The sequence below is a fragment of the Bidens hawaiensis genome, unplaced genomic scaffold (genome assembly GCF_021521415.1).
Source record: "Bidens hawaiensis isolate Kalapana, Puna unplaced genomic scaffold, B.hawaiensis_p1.1 tig00040667_1, whole genome shotgun sequence".
Classification (NCBI taxonomy): Eukaryota; Viridiplantae; Streptophyta; class Magnoliopsida; order Asterales; family Asteraceae; genus Bidens; species Bidens hawaiensis.
In genome coordinates, this window is record NW_027497193.1 from 8,569 (window position 1) to 26,895 (window position 18,327).

The 18,327-nt window shown below is 33.9% G+C and overlaps 2 protein-coding genes across 3 annotated transcripts; one reads left to right on the forward strand and one right to left on the reverse strand.

The window, feature by feature from the left end:
• Positions 1–708: 708 nt before the first annotated feature.
• Positions 709–3,971, reverse strand: LOC143592298 (small ribosomal subunit protein uS8-like). 2 transcript variants are annotated; one of them, XM_077072247.1, is made up of 4 exons: positions 3,942–3,971; positions 2,855–3,005; positions 2,582–2,742; positions 709–866 (listed from the first exon to the last, which is right to left on the reverse strand). In XM_077072247.1, the coding sequence occupies exons 2-4, from the start codon at positions 2,985–2,987 to the stop codon at positions 768–770; spliced, it is 393 nt and encodes a 130-aa protein (XP_076928362.1). In that variant the 5' UTR covers positions 2,988–3,005; positions 3,942–3,971; the 3' UTR covers positions 709–767. The 2 variants fall into 2 exon arrangements, with proteins under 2 accessions (XP_076928362.1, XP_076928361.1); XM_077072246.1 differs by lacking the exon at positions 3,942–3,971 and having other exon boundaries at positions 2,855–3,044.
• A 3,970-nt stretch (positions 3,972–7,941) lies between these two features.
• Positions 7,942–11,760, forward strand: LOC143592295 (actin-depolymerizing factor 2-like). The gene is made up of 3 exons (XM_077072243.1): positions 7,942–8,025; positions 9,934–10,199; positions 11,310–11,760. The coding sequence occupies exons 1-3, from the start codon at positions 8,023–8,025 to the stop codon at positions 11,458–11,460; spliced, it is 420 nt and encodes a 139-aa protein (XP_076928358.1). The 5' UTR covers positions 7,942–8,022; the 3' UTR covers positions 11,461–11,760.
• Positions 11,761–18,327: the final 6,567 nt, after the last annotated feature.

An 18,327-nucleotide genomic window follows, 5' to 3' on the forward strand; every position in this document is an offset into this window, starting at 1 on the left:
TCACTTCTTTTTCATTGTTCTCTTTAACCTTTTGTTGTTCATAACTCACGATCATGCTAACATCCTTTGTCAGCCCCAACACTGTGGCTCCTACGACTATTTCCTTAATGTGGTGCATCGACATCGGTCTTAGACTTTTGATAGACTCACCATTTGACCTCATTGTCTTACGAACTTATCACTAAAAGTTACATCATCTCTTACATTGACAAGAAGCTGACCAACACTCGTACAGATATATCGTTCATCTACAACCACCTTTATATACTAACTTCATGGAAAACTTGTAAACCAACAAAAATATAATCACCTTACATAAACAAATTAGTAAAATAGCCAATGTCATCAAGACATGGTCACCTTTATACAAAGGATTTAGTAGAATTCAAGTTAACAATTAAGATTCGTATATTCTAGACAAATTGGTTCAATACATCCATTACCCGCCTTGGTGAAGTTGTTACAAGTCTTTCGGTTTTCATGATTCAGGATTGAATCAATAAACAAAACAAATAATAGTTATAACTTAATGCAATCACAGACTCTACTTTAAGAACCTTGTGATTTTCTAACCAGTAACCGCATATTCTCAAACCAAAAATGTATCTTATAGCATAATAACTAAACAAAAATGGCAAGATAAAAGTCAAATGACACATACAAAACCGACCTTTGACAAAATTCAGTCTCAAAACCATAAAGATCTCTTTCGACTCATAGCCAAAATGGCATGTACCTAAGACAATGATTAAATCTTCAAGTTATTTTTAATAAAAGAAACCAAGAACTTTACCACCCACGTTCTTCCTCCTGGCTTCCTCGTGATCCATGATTCCAGCTGATGTTGTCAACACAATGTAACCAAACTGCACGTTGCATTGTATGTTAAGTGAACATTTTTACTTACATTCTTCAAAAAGAGATTGTAATAATCAAAGGATTTGTGAGTTTCACAAATAACAATTTAAGAAATTCACAGATAAATGGCCACAATGACTTTCTTTAATGAAAATGTGGACATAAATCATTAAATCCAGTGAAATGAGAGAAAGCAGCATTTGAAGTAAGTTTTATATACATGTGTGCATTCAATATAAAAGCGCACAAGGAATTATGTATGTTTGTATTTCAAATAGCAAATATGTTAAGTTTATTTATATATACATGCGTGACCAGATTAAAAAACCTAACGACTTTTCTTTAACTTTTGTTGATGTAAGGTTGTTAGTTATTGTATAATTTTTAATAAGTTAATATAAAATTTTTTCAAATAAAAAATATGTGTATGAACAAACAAATACAATACACAAGAAGGTTGTCTAATTAGTTGTGTGCAGCTCATATATTTGTATAAAACAAGGTTTTTATATTAAATAAGAAATAACATAAATATAAACAAAACATGCTGGTAAATAAATTCGCTTTCAACATCTGAAACTTTGGTCAGTTAATTCCTTTGGTACACCGTTCAAAACCTTCTTTGTTTGATTTTAACATCCATTACTACTTATAACAACTTATCCCACATTCGCCGCCACCTCACGATAAAATCTCTCACTACTCTATAAAAAAGCAAAGTTGATCCAAAAACGACCAAATCTAGGTCTTTAGAGTCTCTCATCAACTATAAAGTCAAATCAGCTGATTTCTTTCCCTAAAAATAAATCTACTCCCACCTTATACAAAATGGTTGCTGATTCAACCTCTAGCGTGTTATAATCAAATGGTTCAAGCACACAATTAAAAAGTGTATAACCAAACTGGCTATCAGTGGCTTAAGATTCGGCACGTTGGACAGGTTAGTCCGATTTTCAAAACACAGAAGATAACATAGACATAGGGTGCATCTATTACAAAATCACTTTCAAATAGATATCTTTTGTGTTTAAACCTCTTGATTATAAAGGGCCAGCGGTTGAACCAGGGAATAGGGTTGAACCGAATTTATTTTTAGAAAAACAGAGACATGATTTGAATCTTCACGAAAAACTCAAAGTTTCCACATTTAGCTGATTGGGATCCAAGTTTATTTAAAAAATTCAGAAAGAGATATTCTATGAAGTGATGATAAATGTTGACAAAATCATTAAAAGTAGCAACACGTTCTTAAAAAGAAAAAAGAAGATTTCAAACTAAGCACCTAAAGAAGTCAACTGCCAAAGAATTCAGGCATCAAAAACTAACAAACTACCAACTTTGTCTTGTTTGCATACATGTAAAATTTTATTTAACACAAGAACTTCAATTCATATAGATATTTAGATAACCTTGTGTGCATATAATATATGTTATCCACGCATATGCTTGCACACACATAATTACTTTTTACCATACATATTTGCTTTTGTAAAAATCATACAATAATAAGCAGCATTAAAACAAAAAAAAAATCTAAAGAAAACTCATATGGATTTGTAATCCAGACCAACTAGTGAACCATAAAGTGGTGGGTTCGATGAGCGGTTCCAGACTTCCGGTATTTAAGAAAAAACATTGTTTATCTTTATACAAACATTAAAAGATTGATTATTAAAATAACTTCACATCAAAACCTAATCACAAGTTCCAAAAAGAAACTAACCTGTCTTGATGGCAAAAGTCTGGCAGTCCACGGTTCAATTTCCTTAACACCAACGTCAAATCGAGGACTAATAACCCCACATTTGTTTAATCTTCCATTCAATTCCACCACAATCTTACCAGATCGATGGTCATCAACAAACTCAAATTCACCAATGTAACCTGCATCATATAAAACAAAATAAACATCACTTCCCTAATTTATTCATATTATTTTGTGAAATTAAAAAGAAATGACAAAAATTCATATAAAAGATTACTTGAAGAGACAAACCATGTTTTTGCATGACCATAAGAAACTTGATGATAACTTTTGACGAAGGCCTAATCATGACCTGTCGCTTGCCTCGTTTCTCGGCATTGTACATGCTCTTAAGAGCATCGTTAAGAACACTAACTCTCACCATCCTTGAAAATTCAAGTTGCTGCAAGAACACACAACTTAGGTTATAGACATACAATATTACACATGCAATTTTACCAAATAGTACCATTAAACATAAATTGATTTGGCATACATCTAATTTTAATACAAGCTCACAGAACACAGAAAACTATTCATAGAAGATGAACCAAAATCCAATTCCATGAAAAACTGAAACGCACAATCCAAGAATTAACAGATACTGTAACTTTTTGAAACCCTAAAATATCATTCAAAATTCAAACAGTAGCATAATTGTGAAACTCATTACTTGTATGCCTCAAATCTCACACAAGCACACTCCCAAACACTATAATATATGCGTGCAAACAAGCTCAGGCGCTCGTTAAAGGTTTCTCAAAATAATTTAAAATGTTAATAATTTAATAGTTAGCATACGAGCCGAGCTCGAGATTTAGAAAAAAGAAAACTTGAAACAAAAATCCAAATAACTAGAAGTTTATTTACCAAAATTTATTAACAATAAAATAACCGGACACCAGAAGATCAAGCATTATGCCCAGATACTAAAACAAACTACTTAATCAGATATTTTCACATCTAAATAAAACACGAGTTATAATCGTTAATATACCAAAACCAAATTGCTTAAAATCAACTCAACATTGTGCGTATAAACTCAAGCTTAGGCTCGTTTAAGCATTCTCATAATATATAAAAACAATAAAAAATGTTAAACAAATTATTTATATTTATATAAATAATAGACGAGTCGAGCTCGAAACAAAAACACAGATAATTAGCAGCTAATTTACCGAAATATATAAGCAATAAAATAACCGGAAACCGTAAAATCATGCATTATGTGCAGAAATTAAAACAAACTAACAGTAACAAACTGCTTAAATCAAATCACGGGCAAATTAGACAAAATAAGAGGTTAGTAAATTAGAGATCGTTGAGCTAATAAACAAACCTAGAAGCTGGAATTGAGATTGAATTTGAAGATGAGTTAGGGGTTACCTCGAACAGAAAAGAAAATGAAGATGATTGATTCCAAAGAGTGAGGTGTGAGTGTTGAATTAGGGTTTGGGCTGTTAAAAGGAATTTGATATAGCCCATATGATTGGTGGGTGGGCTTTGTTATATTACAGGAAGCCCATTAACTTTCTCAGTTTATAATAGATGTGCACAAACCGGGTATTTTTAAGAATCGGAATTGCGATCAATAAAAGTCAAAACGGGGGTCGGGTATGAACCAGTTCCGGGTTTTTTCAGGTTTCGGGTAGGGTCGGGTACATGTCTCGGGAGAAACCTAATATCAGATCGAGTCCGGTGCGGGTAGAAACCGGTTTCTTGTCGGGTTCGGTCCGGTACGAAGCCGGTATTTGTGCACCTCTTGTTTATAAGCAAATTTGGGTTTCAGGTAACATAAACTGATTCCGGTTGGGTCAATAACAAATGGGGTTCTGACCAAATTGGGGCGGTTGGCACCGGTATAAGGGAAGGATCGTATTTAGTTGGTTGATGAAAAACCAAGTTTTAGCTGGTTCACATTGGGTTTTACCGGGTCAAGAATAATTTTGATGTATAAGTTTACAATCAGATGTCGTTTCTACTTTATAACAGAGCCGATACTTGTCAACACGGTATTAATGCTAGTTTTTTTAATGCATCTCCACCTCTAGGTCCAACTAAATATATGAAGTTTAATTTCACATTTGAGTTTCATTTTTGGTTTGGTAAACGTAATTTTGAGTTGAATTTGACTGACTTGTATAATTTGAAGTTAAAATTAAAGTCGGCTCAACTTGACTTGTGAACAACCATAATTATGAGTTCTGAATGTAAGATTTAGCCATAAACTTGCTATAATTGTCGTGTTCTTTATATGCCATTTCCCACGTGCAATTCGTTTGTGTTATATGTGTGTTAGTTTTCCGTTGCACCACCTCATTTCTAACAATATTCAACCCCAAAAGTAGCATATACAACACACGACGAGGGTTCACGTATTCTATGTCGTTTTTTAATGGTTTACATAATTTACCTGATACGATCCTATTATTATTATTATTATTATTTAAGTTTATCTTTTATTTAGTTTTCTTATTATAGTCAAATTATGTTTCCTTATTTTTTATCTTTTTATATTTTGATGTCTTTATTTTCCTATATATTGTAATCTCGTTTAAGAAAAAGATTAAGAAAGAATTATTATTTTGGGTCTCTTTTCTCTTCTTCTCTTGTGGTCTTGGGAGATTGACGGTTGTCTCTAATAAACCGTATCAATTGGTGCTTTCATTGAGATCCTTAGCCTAGATGGCTTTGGAAGAACTCTTGTGGGAGCATACACAATTACCTCGTTTCACTGGATCTAATCCTGCCCTATGGATCTCTCAAGCCGAACGATATTTTCTCTTTTACGCTATTAATGGTGACGAGCGGTTTCCCTATGTCGTTGAATCCTTCAATGATGAACCGTTCTGGTGGTTTAATGGTTGGCTTCGGAGTTCAGACTTCCTCACCTAGGGTGATTTCACTACGACAATGCTTACTCAGTTCCACACTAGTTCCATCAATGCAGTAGCCAAGTATGATCATGAAACCATTGTTAACGAGGAAGTTACTCAAGGATTGGGGGATGTGACCTTAGGTGGGCATGCAACTGGTAAGTATAAGCAACAAAACGGTAATTTGATGGTTAATAAAGATGCCAATCAAATTTACAACAATACGTTTAGCTCGTGCTTGTTGGCAATGACACCGTTAAAATGTGCAATAAGGCAACCCATGTTGCGCCTCTTGTGGTGGTCCATTGACATTGGCCCGGATAACACTGGAAGACTCGAATGGTGGCCACTATGGTGCTACGTTGAGACCGCCCCACTTGTCGTTGTACGACTCGAGTGGCGACCGCCATAGCAACAACATTCCGTCCTTGAGGACAAGGACATTTTCAAGGGGTCGGGAATTCATACGATCCTATTATTATTATTATTATTATTTAAGTTTATCTTTTATTTAGTTTCCTTATTATAGTCAAATTATGTTTCCTTATTGTTTATCTTTTTTTTTTATGTCTTTGTTTTCCTATATATTGTAATCTCGTTTAAGAAAAATAAGAAAGAATTATTATTTTGGGTCTCTTTTCTCTTCTTCTCTTGTGTTATTGGGAGATTAACGGTTGTCTCGTAAATTAGAAACATATATTATTAAAATAGAATTTGTAATTTCATCTTAATCAAAGTTGTCGAATATGTTGGAAACCAACAACTACATGCTCTACTATTTCAAGTTTATATTTTGTAATAATAAAACATCGGATATAGTGGTCATCCATTTCACAACTAAGCAATGACTTTCCCTAAAGATTATTATTGAGAACTTTAGATTAGAAGATAAATAGTACGCTCTCATGTAGGGAGCATTCCACATGTTGTCATGAGATGTGATAATTAGTGACCATCCATCATCATGAATGAATTATAATAAACTAATAATAAAATGCTCTTTTTCCTTTTTAATAATTTAAATTGGCCTTTTCAAATAGACATTTTTTCATATTACATGTAGGCTCAAGTTAGATGTACCACAATGCTTTGTTGAAAAGTGGAGTTAAAGTAGAAGTTATATTTCTTCTCATTTACATATAGTAGTCCAATTTTATCAAATTATTTTATTTTAGAATCAAAGCTAAGATTAAACATCGTGAGAGACGTAACTAAATTATTAAGAGAGCTGAAATTGTCAATAACCAAAGTCGTAAAAAACCGGAAAAACGAAAACCGCCCACATCAAGGTTCAAACTAGCGTCAAAGTCCCTCAACATCTTAAACAACAAAGCTTTAACCAACAAACAAATGCAGAAAACGAACACGTTTTCAAAACTGCACTTTTAGTATGCATTATAATACACAATGTGTTTTTACAACTATAAAGATTCATCCATTTTCACATGGCGGTCACACATCATCACATCACTTTTGTTTCAACTTCTAAAGATATGCATAAAACTCGAGTCCAATGTTTTCATACCCCGTCCGAACGTCGACCCGAACGCCTTACCGAGTCAAAGGTCAGAACGACCCGAGAGGGTGGACCGGTGTTTTGACCCGGATGACGTCATAAATAATTTAAATATATATTTACATATATGTGTGTGTATAATTCATATACATATAAAAAAATAAATAATAATCAAAAATAATAATAATAACAAATTTTAATGTTTATTTATGTTTTATATATTGCTTTTTAAATATAAATGATATATGTGTGATCAATAGAGACATCAATAAAGTTTGGTTGGTTGGCTTATGGGGTAATTATTAAAGATTCTATACCTGAAATGACCCAAGTTCGAATCCCGACATGCACATTTCATTTTGGATTTAATAAAAAATGGTTTTACCGATTCACCCGTTGATCCAACCGGTCCGGGCCGACCACCACAGCATAACCCGACCGGGTTTTTAGAAACGGCCCAAATACACTGACTCGGCCCGGTATAGGTACTGGGTTTCAAATATAGTATTTATATGCTTAAAGATGTTAAGTGATTAATGCATCACAATTAAAGAATCATAATATTAAACATCAATAATGTAAGAAACGCAAGAGTTATTAGCGGGCTCGAGCTTCTAACGAGCCAAGCACGAACTTGATTTTTTATATTTAAGTTCGAGCTTGAGCCCGAGCTTTTGTGTCTCCATTTGTGAATAACCGTACTTATAAAGGGCTTAGTTGTATCTGAACCATAATACAAGGATTCAATCAAAACTCACAAAAATTCAATTTGATATTATTATTATTATTATTATTATTATTATTATTATTATTATTATTATTATAATAAGTGAGAGGAGGGTAACCAACCAACCCCCGATACAATACATACAGCTTTCGCTGTTTCATCATCATCATCATCATCATCATCATCATCTTCGTGCACACTTCCTTCCGAAGGTCTCTCCCATCACCTTCTTTCTCTCTCTAGACTTCCACTTTCTCTCTCTACAATTTCCACTGATCTTCTCCGATCAACCGTCAAAGCTATGGTAATCTCTCCAAACAACTGTTTTACTTCGGTTGACTTGATCATTTTGCTTATTAATCGTTTAATTATTACAATCTGTGCGAGTGTTCGCATTTGAATGCGTTCAATTAGAATCTGTTCCGGTAGTTTTGGTGATTAGGTGTTTGGTTTAGGTGATTGATTTGATGAATTTGAAACCATAGGGTTGTAAAATGAGCAAATGGATCCAGATTTGTTGTCCAGGTGAATTTTTGGATCTGACTTCAATCGGATGACAGATTGAATTCGGTTCGGTTAGACATTTCTAAATCGAATCGGCTTGGTTCTGTTTCTAACCGTGTCCGAATTGTGAATTCGGTTTTCGGTCGGTTATTATTCGTATAATCGAACTGAATTCAACCGAATTATCGGTTGAATTTGATTCGGTTGAGCACAATTTTAATTCAGATTGCAATCTGTTCGAGTGTTTACCAGTGGTTAAATTGCAATCTGTGCGAGTGTTTTCATCTTAATGCGTTGAATTGCGTTAAGAAACAATATGTTTTGAGTAATTTTGGTGATTGGGTGTTAGGTTTTAGGTGTTTGATTTGATGTACCATTATTATTGATGAATTTGAAACCCTAGGGTTGTAATTGAGTTAATGGATCCAGATTTTTTGTCCAAATGTTGATTTTTAGGATTTGGATCTAACTTTTGATGAGGTTTTGAGTAAAAAATTTTTAGTTCATGGTTGTTTGGTAGCTTAGAAAGTTAATTTGATAATATCACTTGTTTACTTGGTAATTGTATTAACATTTTACTTCAGTTGACTTGTTAATTTTGTTTATTGATTGGTTAAATTACAATATGTTCCGGTGTTTATATCTAAATGTGAGGAATTGTGTTTTGTATAGTGTAAATTTGGTTATTAGGTGTTAGGATTTGTATCCAAGCGAATAATAGCTGGTTTAATCCGATAACCGAACCGAATAAAGAGTTGAATTTGGATCGGTTAGACACATCTCTAATCGGATTACCATCTGTTTTGAGTGTTGACTAATTGTTAGATTACAATCTGTTTGAGCGTTTACATTTGAATGCGTTGAATCGTGTTTCATATGGTGTAATTTTGGTGGTTAGGTTTTAGGTGTTTGATTTGATGTGCCATTATAGATGAATTTGAATTGGTTTGATTTACTGTAAGGTTTTGAGAGTAAAGTTTGTAGTTCTTGTTTGATTGGTAGCTTAGAAGGTTAATAATTTGATAATATTACTTGTTTAATCGATGGCTTGTATCAAATTTATGCTGTCTGGATCTAGATTTGAAGGTTAAATCTGAATGATCTAGATATAGCATTATATTGTTGTATATTCAAAGTTTTACTCAAGCTCCCTTTATAACAAGGTTTAGTTCAATGACAATCAATTAGAAGTTTAAACCCTGCTATTACAAGTATAGATTCTTTCTGTTCAATTGGTATAGACTGTAGTTCAACTTACACAAGAAGATTTTTTTTTAATTTGTTTAAATTTGAACTCATGTGGTTGACATTGTTGATGCATTTCATGAGGCATGATTGATGGAAGAATTTGTTTTAAAGTTGCTCATCTAAAGAACATTATGGCATTAAATTTCAACTTTTTTTATGTCTTTGCCTCTTACAAGAAATGTTTACTTGCCTAAGCACACAAATTAACAACAGTTAACACCGAAAATTTGTGTGCATGAATTGCTTCCTATCTTTATACCTATAGTCTTAATATTGCAGTTGTTATTACCAAAACTGGTTCATATGTCAAATCTTCAGACATTTGATTTACTCATGTTTGATAGAACTTGATTAATTCATCATAGGCTAGTCTTTTAATATCAAGTGACTGAGTTGGAAGTTGGAACCCTAAATTATTATTAATATTTTGTTTCATTATCCGCCCTTTGATTTCATGTAGGCTAATGCTGCATCTGGGATGGCTGTGCATGATGAATGCAAACTAAAGTTTTTGGAACTGAAGGCAAAAAGAACATTCCGTTTTATAGTTTTCAAGATTGAGGAGAAACAAAAGGAAGTGATTGTGGAAAAAGTTGGCGAGCCAACTCAAAGCCATGAAGATTTAGTTGCATCACTACCTACTGCCGAATGCAGATATGCTGTCTTTGACTATGACTTTGTTACTGAAGAGAATTGCCAAAAAAGCAGGATCTTTTTCATTGCATGGTATTACAAGATACTGAATCAACTTTAAATTAACTTTACACTTTTTAATATGGGTTCAGGTCAAACACAAAAAAATATGTGTGGATCAAAAACAAGTTGTGGGTTGACCTGAAATACTTTTTGCCCATTTAAAAGAAATAATATAGATAGTTTCTGAGTGTGATTACAAGAGTACTAAACTACTTAGGGGATTTCTTTTTTTGAATATATGGGACGGTACTCTGACAAAGCTTTTGTGAATAAATAAGAAAAAAACAGACTGAGAAAAGAGAGTTTTGACCATTGCGGAAAAAGTTTCCGACTATTGCCTAACTTTCGAATACGACTAAGTCTCTTGGTTCTACACACTTGGGTATAATTCCGAGCGATACTCGGGGGCCTGTTTCGAGATGGTCCAAACTCTTCTCTTTTGTAAGTCTTTTTTTTTCTTTTTCTGAATTTATAAATGCTTTGGTAGGGTACCATCCTCTGTATCCAAAACAAGAAAGTCTCCAAAGTAGTCTAACTCAGGGCATATCTACATTATTTCTTTTACTCATACTTAGGAGACTTTATGCCTTAAAAATAGGTATAATGTATGAGGGTACCACCAATCACCATTTTCTTCATTAAGGTCATTCAAGTATTAATAGGTTACACAAATATGTATCAGGTTATGATAAACATAACCAGTAATATCTCACTCACACCAAGCTCTCTGTTGTCTATTCCAGTATCACTGAAAACATAATTTTTATACCATTAAGACCAACATCATGCTGATTGACGAAAATTTTCTTAATTATTTTGCCCATTTTATGATTTTTGCTTTTACATGATAGGAAAAAAGTGACGAAAGCATTGTTTTTAACTTGGTTGTATTGCCAAATCAGATGTGCATTTGGATGACCTATAAAGTAGTTTTAATGAAATAAGTTGAATATTAATTAGCGTGTCACTTTATGCATTATCTTTTTAAGAATACTCTTGACCCGCTTGGCGGCTTGGGATTAAACATAACCAAATAAGTGGTTTGAAGTTGTTGCCTCTATCTTCTACTTGCCCCCCTGTATATAACTTGAAAACGAAACCTTTTGAATTTTTTATATATTTTTATATCTACCTGTGTAGGTCTCCTGATACTGCAAAGGTGAGAAACAAGATGATTTACGCAAGCTCAAAGGACCGATTCAAGAGGGAACTTGATGGGATCCAGGTGGAGCTTCAAGCAACAGACCCCACCGAGATGGACCTTGATGTTTTCAAAAGCCGAGCCAATTAAATCAAAATGGATTTTATTATTATTATGATCAAAAGGGAGATGTTAATAGCTTGTGGGGTATGTGTTCCTTTAAGCTGCCTATGATGATATGTTTCTGGTTTGTGTTTGAAGTGGTACTTTCAGTTATGTTGGTACTTTTTTGACCTTTTTTTCTTGTTTTGGTTTTGGGTTACTAAGTTGGCAAATTCAGTTATCCTTTGCAAATATTTTGGTATGTTGAAAACTTATGACAGGGATGTTAATGATATTTTACCTTTTGGTTTGTTCTATGACTTTATAAGATGGTTGGAGGATATAATTTACTACTGTACTGTATAAGAAAACTATAGATGACATCATCATCTTCAATTGAACCAATTTCAGTTGATTTGTTTTGAGTTGGAACTAAATTTGTTATTTTTGTAGTAAAACTCAATTTTGCTACCATCATATTTTTTGTGTATGCATATTTCTATTTTATTTATAGCCTCATTTTATATGGTGAACTCATATAACAAAGCAATATGCATTACATAATGATCAATTATAATGAAGTATTTAGTGACTTAACATTAATTAATTTTCCAATCTTACATAATGTATGGCATTTTTTATTTTTGAAACATATTTATATGAGCATTTTAACAATCTCAATTGTTTATTTAAACATAATTCACAATTTTATGAAGTATAATAAGACTGAAGTCTTATAAAAGAACCAGGGGTGCAAAGTGCAAACAGAAACAATGGAAATTGAACCTAAGTGCAAACCCTGAACATTTGGATTGGGTACCCGGTTATTAGACCATGTATGACATTTTAAAATGCTTTGCGGGCATGAGCGTGTATGGTGTTTGGTGATACCAACCCGACTATCCAAAACATATATATATTTGTTTAACCAAACCAAAGTTAAATAACGGGATATGATACTCGTACACCATTTCTCAAAACTCACACCGTACATACGATCATATAGGAGTTATACAATCGTATGGAACCCCACGTGACAAAAGTACACACGGGTACACTGACGTGCGGAGTTTGACTGGAAGTCATACGATAGTATGACTCCCATACGATCGTACGGAAACAAAAAAAAAGAATTGATTGAGTCGGATGTGTTTAGAGTTGTGATAGTATACGGATATGATTACTATAGGAAATATAATATAATATTCCGTACATGCTTATCCTCGTTTTACATAATGATACGATACAATATTCTGGACGTGATATAATATTCTACCGGTTTAAATATATAAACACAAACGACAAGTTTTTTCCTCATTCGTTCACTACCAAGCCAACGTGAGTGATGTCAATTTTTGGCGATGGCGATAACGATAATGAATTATATAACAACATATTAGTGTTTGCAACCGATCAGGTCTAGTTTTTTAAAATTTTTTTGTTTCAGTTGTTTGGGTCTCTCGATGAACTGAAGACATGGGCGCAAACTACAGGTCGTAAGAATGGTGTCGTCATAGTCACAGAACGATCAAAGAGTAACGTCGCTAGCGAGAAGCCTTTTTTCAAAGTTATAATTTCTCAAAAAAGTTAAACCCAAAGTTCATACGGTCTTCAAAGTTGCCGGTGCTTGAAAAAAACTCATATGATCGTATAGGAGAATGTTCGCCGACCAAAGGCTGCGAAAAGCTGACAAATTCTGTAGCAGCGCCATACGATCGTATGGAGTCCAAAGGTGTGTGGATAAGTCAAAGGACGTGGATAACTGGAGCCTAAACAAACCAGCAAGTAGATCCCACACTCATGTATTACCTGACACATACCCAACTGGTGTCGCCTAACATCAGTCTTGATCATAAACACTAGCAAATTTGACACACATAATCAGGGTTGAGTAGAACACGTGAAAGATCATAGCGTTGTTACACTCAGCACATACATAACTTATCGTCAATCAGTTACATGATTTGTAATCACCTCTTACGCATTTCAACAACTAGAAACGTCAACAGTTTCATGGTTAATTACCAAATAATCTAACAATTCAAAGCATTTCAGACAAAACAAATTAACGAGGCATTTGCATTAACAAACAAAGCTAAAAATAAACCCATACCAATCAATTCATCCCCAAAATCAGACACACTAAACAAGATTCATATCATATACAAAAGCCAAATTCATTTCATTAAAAACAGCTAGGGTTCATGAAACTAAACACAGATTCAACAAAGCCTAAACATAACTACAGCACTAATTCCAAACCTTAACCCCCAAACCCGTACAGAGTCCTTCCTTGCCTCTTCAACGCATACACCACATCCATGGCGGTAACCGTCTTCCTCCTCGCATGCTCGGTGTACGTCACCGCATCTCTGATCACATTTTCCAAAAATATCTTCAACACCCCACGAGTCTCTTCATAAATCAACCCACACCGCCTCTGCGAGCCAGTCTTCGGATTGCAGGCTTTGTGATTCCCTGAATGTTGTCACGGAGGACTTTCCGGTGACGTTTTGCTCCGCCTTTGCCTCCCTTACCTCTGCCTGACATTGTTGAATTGGATGAGATTTGTGATTAGGATTTGGTGATTGATTGGGGGAAAATGGTGGTTTATTTTATAGGTGGAGGATTTTAAAGTTTTTGGGGGTGGGTGTTGGGATTTGTGTGGAGAGATTGAGAGTTGATGGGAGACGTTGATTAGGTTAATCGGACGGCGGACACATGCTTTTGGATCGTGATGTAAAAATAGCAAGATGTAAAAATGGTACATGTGGTTTCTATTGTGATGATTTTATTATTTTTTTGTTTCTGCTTTACGCAGGGGTGTTTGGAATTTCCTTATCTTACCTTTTTATAATTTTTCATTAAGTTAATAAATTACAAAAGTGTAATTTGTTAACTTTTCCCTCTCACATCAAAAGCAATCGCAAACACTTTATTCTTTTTCAAAAAGCTAATAAGTTATAAGTTAGTGAAAATAAGCAATCCCAAACACCCTCTTAACTAACTTCTGTTAATATGGTTACATGTCGTTTCTATTGTGATGATTTTATTGTTTTTTTTGTTTCTAGTTTACTTAACTAACTTCTGTTGATTACTTTCTTTTTAATTAACGTAAAACTACTAAAATACTTTGATAAATATTAATTTAAATAATGTAAATTTATCGAGTAATTGTAAAAATTGTTTTTGTGGCTTGGTCACTTTTATCATACATAAAAAAAAACAATTTTTTAGCATTTTTAACATTATGATATCATTTTCTTGTCATTTCAATTCAATTTACTAGCGGGACTAGTTGTGCTCTTTTACTAAGGAGCATTTATGTCCTTTTTTGTGTTTTGATTTTTTATACCTTATTTACAATTTATGCCTCTATTATGCACACACGCAAGCACCATCATCGCATGTCTCGAGAATCGAGATAAATATCGGTGACCACGTAGCCTTTGTTGATAGGCTAGACAGATATGTTAGGATCCAGACACATGTGTACTCGGTCTGGGTTGCTTTTATTTTCTACCTTGTGACTTAGGGATCACGTAATCCCTTAAATTCAGAGATCACGTAATCTCATATAACATTTTGACTGACTTGTTAAGATAAATAACCCGTTTATCTTAATGATTGACTGTACATTGATTGTCTTTTCTGAATGACATGACGATCTCGTTTGAAAACCTTTGTGAATGAATGATGATTGACCTATAATAAAATATGTTTATATAAATATCCGGATCGTCTCTTGATCCAGCTACAAACCTTTAGTCTGGTTTTGATAGCTTTAAACTTTGACCGATAAATTATTTGAATATAATATTTAGACCCGTAGTCTTTCCATTTATTTACAAATCGTGTGCCGAGTTTCTTACTCATGAAAAAACATTCCTGATAGGTTCTTTCTTCGAGAAGAAAGGTCAATTGAGTATAATCCTTGTATGTAAAATCTTATGTTTCTTAATCATGAAGAAACATAAATGTTAACTATATCTCTTGCATATAATGTTTCTTAATCGTGACGATTCTATTTTTGACTATATCTTCTGTATGTAAAAGCTTATGTTTCTTAATCATAAAGAAACATTATTTTAGCTATAACTTTTGTATGCATAAATCTTTTGTAAACATAATTATGATCAAGGTTTGGGCTATAGCCCTGACTTGGTTTAAGTCGTATAATATAATAATAACTTAAGCAGAATCCCTACCTTACACGGGTATTCGGAGTTTATATGCTTAAGCTTGAACGAGTAGCACTTCTATTCTCTATCGCGTATTAAGGCTTAAACCGCCGGAACCTCGGGGCTTGGCACGTACTGTGAGAACCGACACGTAAAACTAGGCTAAACGTGTGAACGTGCTGGTGTTTTGGTGTAAAATGGAATGTGTCGTGGACCTTCCTATTTATAGCAACTTTTGTGCTCCTTCGTGTAAATAAGTAAATAAGCATTTCGGGTTGTTTTAGTTATAGTGTCGTGAACGTCATTGAAATTACTTAAATATTTTTTAAAAAATGGATAAGGTTAAGAGGAGTTATTGGACCTAAGAATGATTATGAGTCTAAAAGCCTTTGGGCTTTGCCTATTTAAACCTGTAAAACCCTAAATCCATCCTTATCCTTTCATCATCGCCTTTCAATCATTGGCACACATACTCACACAACATAAATCTCTTGTACACCCCCAACAATCTTAAATCCAATTCATCCAATCAAGATATTCTAGATCTAGATCTAGTAAAATTCATCAAACAGGTAAACAATTTATATTCATTTTCATTCCATTCCTGTTAAGATTTATAACAAACGAAACCGGCATAAACGAAGTCGATATGGACGAGTTTCAATCGAACCAATTAAACAAACTTAATAAACGAGTTTAAAACAAATAACAATATCGTGGGTTTTGTCAAATACAAATAATAATAATAATAACAATCCGGTGTAAACAGGGTTCAACCCATACTCGATTGATAACGGGTTCAGCGAGACCCAACAGCTAACGGAACCCGGAACCTGTTCGTGAGAACTTGGTTTCTAACCCAGATCCAAACCCAGCGGGACCCATGACGGCTCGAGTCGCAAGTGGAAGAGAAAACCATATCTGGACCCGTAAACCATACCCGAATCCCTATGAGCCAGACCCAAACCCACCAAAATCCGATGCGACACGAATAGCTCAAACTGTAACACCCCGGACCGTAAGGGGCTGACGTGTCACAACACACATGGTTTCTGAACAAAAGTCATAATTTTTATTTATTTACTTGTCAAAGTCATAATACATTAGACAAGACAAACTTAAATATAATTTACAAACTAACATGTTTAAAAGATATTTTATTAGGATTCTGATATTTTATCCTTCTTTCTTAACCCCGTCCAAAGTAACCTGTGTACCTGTATCAAAATAAATAACAACGGAATGAGCCGAATGCTCAGTACGGAATAATAAGCTCAAAAAAATTAAGGATTTAATGGGACGTCATTTAGATTTAACTTATAATAATGATAAGATGCAAAGTAATTTTATCAAATAAATTCAATCGTATCATACGGATGTACCCACGAGTTAAACATAAAACGTGATAATATACGGGTAGCTACTCCTGCATATTTATCACACGAGATGGCGAGTTGGCATACCCGCTATCCATCTCCTTAATATTAATCCTAGGACCGATCCATACACCTCCTAATAGTCATATGTGCCACTTGTACTTAAGAGACGCCGTGAACTGATCTCACCGTCACGGGTGGTGCACATGTTGTCGATGCCGCAACAACATGCTTGTGGGACACTCCACGAGAAGCGGCACTCAGGATATCGGAATACAAATAATCTTATTTACACAACTCATAGCAAATATTTTATTGTAACATATATCGGAACATGCGATAATGAGTACAACTAACATAATTATATCGCATGACGTCAAACAATATCATAGTCAAGAATAGAAATTCAACGGAGAGTCAACTGAATCGATATTTTAAAGATGCGGAGAATTTCCAATGTATATGAAACTAATGGTTTTATAACAATTGAGTATGAAAGCAATGAAAAGTAGGGGTAAGAATCCATACCTTTAATGTTCCAAAACAACACCGATGTGTTCGTAAAGATCTACATACAAATTATATTCTTTTAAAAATATATTTTGTTAGTTCTAAAGTTTATATTCTGTAAACTCATTTTGAATTTTACTGTTCAATATATGAAATTTGTTTTAGTAGCTAGTTTTATATAATAATTACTAGAAATATAGCCTGTTGGCTTTCTTTGAAATTTTACCTATCTATCTATCTTATTATTTAACTAATAACAATTAATGATTTAATATTCTTTTGTTTATATTATATATTTGGGTAGTTTAAAATTTTGATTCATAGTGATGTTTCAAATTCACGGGATGATTTCAAACAAACGTATAGTACATGCTTATATTCGAACTACAATTATTTTGTTTACGGTGTTAATCAATTTAACTTGGTTTCAGCTTGGTTTAAGTAACAAATATATATATATACCTTCGTTTTCTTCAACACTTTTGCCTGAAAACGAGCGGGTTGGCCGAAAAGGTTTTGAGTTCTACAAGAGCTTTCTGAACATGACGATGTGACTGGGTATTATTAACAAGGTGAAAATAGTTAATGATAGTTTACGAAGTGGTGTTACCTTGCGTTTAAGTTTAACGATGGTAGTGATACAAAGAAAGTTTGTCGGTTAACGTCAGTTCTGCTGTGATGCTGCGCGGTGGTTCAAAGGTGGTGTGGGGCTGCTTATCTATACTATTTAATAAATAAGACTTTCGTTTGCCATGTGTCCACTCATCAGCCCTCCTCACCCTCAAAATCCCGCCTTCCACCCCACTTATTTTTACAATCAGCGCTCATCCCTTACCCGGCCCAATTTT

Bases quoted from the DNA above. Each gene is read 5' to 3' on its own strand.
- LOC143592295 (XM_077072243.1), top strand. The intron at 10,200-11,309 runs GTATTACAAGAT...CTACCTGTGTAG, and splicing joins AGGATCTTTTTCATTGCATG to GTCTCCTGATACTGCAAAGG.
- LOC143592298 (XM_077072247.1), bottom strand. From the start codon at position 2,987: ATGGTGAGAGTTAGTGTTCTTAACGATGCTCTTAAGAGCATGTACAAT. The intron at 2,743-2,854 runs GTTTGTCTCTTC...TATATGATGCAG, and splicing joins TATGGTCATGCAAAAACATG to GTTACATTGGTGAATTTGAG. The intron at 867-2,581 runs GTTAGTTTCTTT...TGCAACGTGCAG, and splicing joins GACTTTTGCCATCAAGACAG to TTTGGTTACATTGTGTTGAC.